General features: G+C 37.8%; 1 protein-coding gene across 11 annotated transcripts in view; it reads left to right on the top strand.

The window, feature by feature from the left end:
- Positions 1 to 8,496, top strand: part of LOC103155452 (pleckstrin homology domain-containing family A member 5) — a 145,962-nt gene that overhangs the window by 125,716 nt on the left and 11,750 nt on the right. For all 11 annotated transcript variants that reach the window (XM_016663564.1, XM_007577138.2, XM_016663568.1 and 8 more), the window contains 2 exons: positions 5,412 to 5,547; positions 7,034 to 7,155. In XM_016663564.1, the coding sequence (XP_016519050.1) occupies positions 5,412 to 5,547; positions 7,034 to 7,155 (258 nt within the window). The remainder of the gene's footprint in view (positions 1 to 5,411; positions 5,548 to 7,033; positions 7,156 to 8,496) is intronic.

Below are 8,496 nucleotides of genomic sequence, written 5' to 3'. Positions count from 1 at the left end.
TATAAATACACTGCTATCATAGCAGAATAATCTATTCCTGGTTTGAAGAGTCTAGGTGTTGTAGTTTTTTTTTAATTAGAGCAGACACTTCAAACCTGGACTAGGTTATTCTTCTCTAATAGCAGAATATTTAGAATCATGTTTGTGATTTGTGAAACTTTGTTCTGATTTGTGAAACTTCAATAAATGTTGATTTTACCACTTTTTTGGCATCTGGATCACATTAGAACTGGTCTAATTAAAAATATACAACTCCTAGACTATTCAAACCTGAACTTCCAGGCTTGAAGTTTCTAGCTGTAGTAGTTTTTTAATTAGAGCAGCTCTATGGTGATCCAAATGAAAAAAAAATGGTGAAATTCGAATTTTACTGAGTTTTCACAAATCAGAAAACTGTTTCACAAATCCCAAAAATGGTTATAAATATTCTGCTATCACTGCAGAATAATCTATTCCAGGTTTGAAGTTTGTTGTAGTTTTTTAATTAGAGCAGATTTAGTGTGATCCAGATGCCAAAAAATGGTGTAAATGTAACTTTATTGAGTTTTCACAAATCAGGAAAAGGTTTCACAAATCACAAACCAGGTTTTAAATATCCAGCTTGAACAGGAGAATAATATAGTCCAGGTTTGAATAGTAGGAGTTGTATATTTTTAATTAGACCAGTTCTAATGTGATCCAGATGCCAAAAAAGTGGTAAAATCAACATTTATTGAAGTTTCACAAATCAGAAAAAGGTTTCACAAATCACAAACATGGTTTTAAATATTCTGCTATTAGAGGAGAATAATCTAGTCCAGGTTTGAAGTGTCTAGGTGTTGTAGTTTTAAACTAGAGTTGATTAAAGATGCGGAAAGTAGTGAAAAATTAAGTGGAATCGCCCTTTAGCTATAACCTGGACTATTGGAAGCTAGAATTGGAAACCAACTTCAGCTTCGTCCTCCACCAGCACTCAGAATTCTGATGGGGGAAGCCGCGAGAGTGCCTGCAGTCACTCATCACACCACTAGGTGGCTCCAAACAAACGCATCGACCAAAAATCTCATAAACACACACTACATCACTACAATCATTTTGATCAAAACTCACACAAAGACACACACAAGCTTTTCTCTCTGTTACACTGTAACAACAGACACTGACAGGCCTCTGCGTCTGCCTTTCTCTGAAGAACTACTGAGCGGGAGGAGACAGCCAGGTGAGGAAAAACTGTTCTTATCTACTGAATGGATCAGGAAATGTCTGTTTAACATTACAGACATTACGCTGTTGTTGTTGTGCTATTAGCTAGCTGCTAGCAAAGCTTCTTCCCTGTATCGTTAATGATAGCAGTCATTCTTTAGTATTGCTTATGCAATAGGGGCACATCGCCTGTCCAAAACCGATCATCTCCATAATGGATATATGTCCGATCTTCTAACTTCCTTTGCTGCATAATGTACATTGCATTTATTCTAGCGTTAGGTAAATGTATCTTGAAGGAGAATAACAAGACCAACAAGGATATTCATGTAGAATTAAAAATAACTCGCCCTGAATTACCATGATAGATATAATGTGTAATAAAAGTGTGTCATTAATGAAGGGGAAACAACTCAACCCAGACTTTAAGTAAGTTTAGGGTCTGGTTCGTAGAGTATGAAGTTAAATATTTTCCCAATTATTCAATAAAAATCAATAAATTAAAAAAAACTAACCTCAGTTAAGTAAAATAAAATTGTAATCAAATTTTTTTGAATTATAATAATTTATTTTTTTAAACAAAAAGTTTTGTTTAAAAAAACTTTTTTAAATTAAATAACTCATTTTTGTCTCGTGAACTTAAAAAGTTATTTGCCAAACAAACTTTTATTTGCACACATCAGAAATCTTTTGTTGTGATTTTAGGCCCCGCCCACAACGTCATGTGAGAATCACAAGCAAAACTTTTTGTCACAAACAAAAACTTAGAATAGCAAGAAAAGATTTCTGACATTACAAATAAGTGTCATGATCCGTGTCTCTGTGTTTTAAGGTTTTTCTGTGTTCAGTTTCTGTCCTGAGTCTCTGTTTCTGCGTCTTCCCCGTTGATTGCTTCCCAGGTGTGTCTCATTCCTGGATTACCCACCTGTTGTCTCGTCGGATCCTCTAAGTCATTAGTCGTTTGTCTGCTTGCCACCACAGTCGAACTGTATAGTCCTGTGTTGGTTAAGCTCTCGTATTCAGTCTTGAGCTTTTCAGTGTGTTTGAGCTTCTCTTTATTAAATTATCATCATCTGGGTCTCAACTAGTGATGGGTAAATGAGGTGTCATGAGGCGTTTCGACTCATAGCAACACTGTATTGATACTGTGTCGACACTGTGTCACTCAATACTGACACCTGCTGGACATTAAAAATTCCTACAGGCAACGTAGTGATTTGATGACCAAGTCTATACAAAAAGATTTAAGTCTTTGTATTTTATTGAATATTATGTCATATCTTCGGTTACATTTAAAATATATTTGATATACAGTCAATAAAGAATGTGAACATGTACCATAAAGTGAAAATTTAAGTGAATGTGTTTGGAATGAGGATGCATGGACTGTTTTTTCCCCACACATTTTTATTAAAAAAAAAAAAAAAGTTTTTACAACCTTTTGAAATTCAGCCTGTTACGCTTTTTTGACAAAACTTCTGCTGTAGAAAAAAAATTAAGTAAACACTACGTTTACAGCGAACCCTTGTTTTTCTTAGTGGTTGCGTTCCGAAAAATCCCGTGAGCGAAATCCGTTAAGTAGTTATCTTTATTTTTTACAGTTATTACACAGCATACATAAATACTCTACGTTGAAACCAAAGTACAAAACCTGTTTTCAGCTCAGCGGATGTGCATGTGCATCAATCGGGCCGTAATGTGATCCGGAGTCATGTCTCCTCCAAGGTGCTTTGCGAGATTCACAGCTGTATCTATGGCAGAGTGATGGATCTCATCAAACGAGCCTCCAGTCGGGTTTTGCGCTGCCTGGCCACAGCTTTTTTTTTTTTTTCAGCAGACATTGAAAGTTTCAGTTTCCATCTCCTGAGTGGCCAATCTGTATTAAACACCGTTACGCTATTGGCACTGAGGTAGCGCGGAGACTGTTTTTACCAATCATATGGTCAATCAACCAGCAGTCAATCAGGACGAAGAACACTGTAGAAAAAAAAACTGCACAAAAAAACCTGCGAAGCAGCGATACCGTAAAAAGTGAACCGCATTACAGCGAGGGTTCACTGTATATGAAATAATGTATCAAAAGCAACTGAGTAATTTGTAGAATGGCTGCATATCTGAGTTTATCTGGGACTTCATTCTCATGCCTGGCCTCATGATGCCTCAGCATTGAAAAGGTGGATTTATTTAAATAAGACAGTTTAGTCAAACATATGCGACATTTAACCTGCAGAACATAATATGAAAGTAAACTAAGAGTCAGTTTCAGCTGAATTTGGGTTCAGAAAGATCAAGTAGAAACTGACAAGAACCGGATGAAACAACAAAAATGAAAACAAATTTATTTTCCAACATAAGATCAAAATGGTCCCAGGAAACCTTTTCTTTGAAGCTGACCATGTAAAGGATCAAGAATTTATTTGGCAAATGCTTTTGACAGACTTGCTTCCTTATAAACACAGTTTGGCATCCAGTGTCATTTCAAAACAGTTCCTGTATTGGTCACGTGACTTGCTGAAACCAATACGCTCACCGACACGAGTGTTGGTCTATGTGCTTGATGCATGCGCCGGTGCGTTGGAGTTGCTGGACCCATCACTAGTCTCAACGTTCTCTCTCACCGGCATCACCCACAATTCATGACAATAAGTTTGTTTTACAAACAATTTTTTCACTTCATGAGACAAAAATGTGTGATTTTGATTTTAAAAGTTTTTTTAAGCAAAACTCAGTAGGCTTTTCTCATAGTGACATGCATTAACAATTCTTTTTTTTTTCTGCAGTTCCACCTTAAAGTTTGATGCAGCTCTGCTTTCCTGAATGGACCATCTTCATCTTCACTGCAAGTGTAGCAAACAGGCAGCTCTTTTTTATAGATTACAGTCACTAAAAGGTTGTTTTAGAGCCCTTGTTTATATTTTTAATAGTGTAATTCTGTAAAGACAAAATATGTCTGGTGGTCTAGCTCTGATTTACATATCTTGCTAAATAGACCTGCAGAAAGAAATTACTAATAAAATATCTTATAAAATAAAATATCTAGCATAGTTGTATGATCTATATAGAGATTTACCTTAGCTTTGATTCCATATCTCACAATTTTGTAATTTATCATTGTTTATTAAACTCTGAAACCGCATTATTCTGTCCTATAATGTGCCCTTTTTTTTTTTTTTTTTTGAGCTCCTGCCCCTTTAGTGGTCTCTGCACGGCCCTGTTCACTACTTAGGAAACATGAAGAATGCATACTCAATGCATTCTTCACAAGAAAGATTACGTAATGTTCTATTTTTAAGATAAACTGTATTTTTTACTAAACTAACACGCATAATCTAATACGAGTTTCTCCAAGATGAAAATTCAATTACAGACATAATATTCTGATTTATTTAGCTGTACTTTTCCTTCCATGTTCATGAGGGGGGGAAAAAACAATATGGTTTCTGCAGCTCCATGGAGGTGTGTTAACGGTGCCATTGTTGCCAGTTTCTGGGTATGTGTGACTGCAAATAGTTGGGGAGCTTTACGACCTGAAATCTATGGACGCATATAATCATTGTTTAAATGGATTTGTAATGGATGTACAAACACTCCATCCAGGTGAATAACAAGGTTCTGGTGACTGGTAGACTGGTCACTCTACGTGTGAGATGACCTGATGTGTAAAAAGAAAACCTGAAGACTAGAGCCAGGACACCATGACATCAGCAAATCTTCTTCATTCAGAAAATACAATTTATCCCTTCTTCCCAGACTGTCTGCTAACATGTGGGAACCTCCAAGCGGAGGTAAGCTAGTCACCCTTAGAATCTCAGCACATAGTGTTTAATGTGTATTCGGTCAGGAACAGAAATCCATTGTACACTAGGGAGGATTGTGGTGACAGTTGTAGGTGTTTGTCCCACAATCGGAGGGTTTCCAGTTCTCCATCTCTGCTGAGTGGGCCCAGGTGGGCAAGATCCCCACCTGGTGGGGGTCACAGGGCTTGGTGGCACCAGTGCATAGGAGCAACCATTGGTTTACCACCATCAGAAAGGGAATGTGTGTGAATGACTAAATGCAGCGTCAAGTATTTTGGGGTCCTATGGACTGAATGGTACAGGCCGCTTACCATTTACTCTGGATCTGAAAATTGAGAAAATGCTAAAAACCTCAGCGGGGTATGAATATTTTTCTCAAAGCTCTACTGACTGTGTATTCTAACCATGGATCACTTAACCTTCCTCTCATAGCAAGCTCCAGACTACCGGCTGTATAAGAGCGAGCCTGAGCTCACAACTGTGAAGGAGGAAGGAGACGAGGCCAACGGTGATGATAAGGACAAGAATGAGACGTCTACTGAAAGTAAAGCCACCCCACCATCCAAAGGTACATTCAGACTTTGTGTTTACTGACCGACAGCAGGATAATGATGTTTACACTGAGGTTTCTTCTTGTGATATTGTGAGAAAATGTGATGCATCAGATAAACTGGTTTAAATTGTAAATTTAGGAGAAATAGGCCAAGAACGCAGTATACCCAGGATGCAGGTGGTCCCTACACCATTTCCCTATAACATTAAAGAATGTACACTATATATTGCCAAAAGTATTTGCTCACCCATTCAAATGAACTGAATTGGGAGTTACAATCACTTCTATAGGTTAAAATAGAGAGCTGCTATTGCTCTCTGAAGAAATGCTCCAAAAACAATCAGTCAGAGTCAGGTGGAGGGTCTTGGCGCTGTCAGTCATGCTCGTGTACATGCTGGTAAATGGTGGAGAAACAATTTACCATGGTAAATTGCCAGCATTTGTGGCAGCACGTACAAAAGCATGATAGGGACGATTTTTTACCTGCAATCAGTGGGTTCCTCTTTTGTCCTCTGTCATTGTGTGCTTGGGCAAGACACTTCTCCCACTTTGCCTGATGGTGGTGGTCAGAAAGTCCAGTATTGCCAGTCCATTGTATTACTGGTGAATGTGTGTGAGTGGGTGAATGTGTGTGAGTGGGTGAATGTGTGTGAGTGGGTGAAGTGTGAAGTGCTTTGGAGTCCTGTGCGCTTGATAAAGCAAGTACCATGATGGACAGCACTAAGACCCTCCTCCTGATTCGTTGCTTCAAATCAGTGCATTCCTGTCTCATTCCATTCTCACACCATAGTGACCAACGATGTAAGGAAAATGTATAAAAGTTGCATACTACAGCTTTACAGTAATATAGCATGAATAAAGATGACAAAGACATGAGGAATAGTGATTGGTCTGAGTATGTGCCAATTTAAACTGAGGAGTATAGTTATCTTTTATGCAGCAGTATTCTTTATGTAATCTGCATATGATTTATAAACATTTAATGCACATTCACTAAATGAGCACTTGAACCTAAGTGATGGTACTTATTCTGGTGATTTCCTTAAACGGGCAATATTATTTGTTTTCTATCCAGATAGTCTAATTTATAGCAAAATCAAGAAACTGTTGTTGTAAAAAATACTGCATAATTTTATAAGAAAGCAAAAATATTCAAAGTCAAGGGGAGAAAGTCCAGACTGTGCTGGAAGTGACAACATTTTTTGAGCTGAGGTGCACAGGAAGACGATGGCTAGGCTAGGTTGCCACAGCACATTAAAGGATTTCTCAAACACGCATGAAAACTCCAGATATGTTGTTGATAAGGGAATAACATAACATTGTGTAAAGCTAAAAATAAGTTGATTTTACATAATACTTCCCCTTTTTCATGTCTCTTTTCTTTTCCATCTCTTTATCTTGTTGTCTTTGTAGCATAGTTCAGTGTTTTGCCACAAAATGAAGCAGCTTCACTGCTTTTTGCTCTCTAAAGGGTAAGTGACGTGTTTATTTTCCTTTACAGTGCCCCCCTACCCAGTGGGCATTGTTGCTCCGAGGACTAAATCACCCATGAGCCCCCCTGAGTCTTCAACTATCGCCTCCTACGTCACTCTGAGGAAAACCAAAAAACCTGAATCTAGATGTGTAAGTGTCAACATCAATTTCTTCTGCATCAACCAAACCCTCAAACATGAAAAGGCTCGTGGCAGACCTTATTGTCCCTTCAGCAATGTGTGTCAGAAGAGTGACTCACCAGATTAGAGAGTAACTTATTCAGGGTTTTCACAGATTCAATAAAATGTATTTATATAATACCAATCCACAACAAATCCCATCTCAAGTTCTCAAGATCAGTTTATCATTCAAATTAGATAAAAAGTTTTCTTTCTAAGGGAACTTGGCAGAGTGCACATACTAAGTTGAAATACTCGTTCTTCCTGGACAGACATGTAGCAGCAGTGGACTATTGTGGCATTGCTTCATTGACAGTGAAGAAGAAAAACTCCCCTTAGAAGGGAGCCATGATTAGTTGAACATGTTAACTTAATTGTAATATTCATATTAACTAAACTAAAAAAAAAACCTCAAAATTATTTCAAAAATTGTATCTCTATTATATTTTTCTCTCCATGGAGGTCACTTTTTTTGTTGTTTTTTTATGATGGTTTTCGTCATACAAACCATCATAAACAACATATGGATCTTGTTGTTTATTATTATTATATTGCTTTTGACTGGTGTAAACTTAGACAGTGGCACACTGTGTAACTGTTGGCCGTAATTTAAAAAAATAGTGAGGTGAGTCTTCATTACGTTCCCAATGCAAAAACGAAGAACAAAACTTCCAAAGGATCCTAATTTGTCCCCTTAATATTTCTCTCCAGAAGCTAACAGGTGGTTGCTACCCTTGCAAGCTAAAGCCAAATGCCATGCAGTAGTTTTTATCACAAAAGTGGCTATCAAATGAAAGACACTTGATAGCCAGCAGCTTCTTCTATCTCCGCCTGCAACATTATGAAGTGATGTTGTTGGAGACTTTAATGGTGACAACACTCGACTGCAGCCTGTCTGTCATGAGCGAGCAGTGAGAGCGGCCATTAGCCGCTCCACGAGCTTCTCCTTCCTCAGCACAATGCAGTCAATCTGACAGTCATCAGTTCAAAATCAAACCTTTACTAATGCATAACTGAACTAGAAGTGATCCGTGCCATATTGGTCGGCAAGCATACTGCAAAGCAAACAGAGCCATGGCTTCGAACAGCAAAAAGAAAGTATATTGACACTCTTGACCAATGTGCAAGAAGAGGATTGATACCTAAAATCTGGTTTGTGTCTAAACAACTAGTTCACAATAAAAATCAGAAGTGAAGAAGGAAAAAAAAATTATTTTGGGAAAGTAATATTTGGTTAAATTACCAAGTTAGCCTTTTGGTTCGTAGTCTGTTGATTAGTCTCTGCAGTGTCGAGAAAAGTCGAGCTCATCCC

The sequence above is a fragment of the Poecilia formosa genome, unplaced genomic scaffold (assembly GCF_000485575.1).
Source record: "Poecilia formosa unplaced genomic scaffold, Poecilia_formosa-5.1.2 Scaffold429, whole genome shotgun sequence".
Taxonomy (NCBI): Eukaryota; Metazoa; Chordata; class Actinopteri; order Cyprinodontiformes; family Poeciliidae; genus Poecilia; species Poecilia formosa.
Note: the sequence above shows the minus strand (reverse complement) of the source record. Positions and strands in the feature narration are given on the sequence as shown.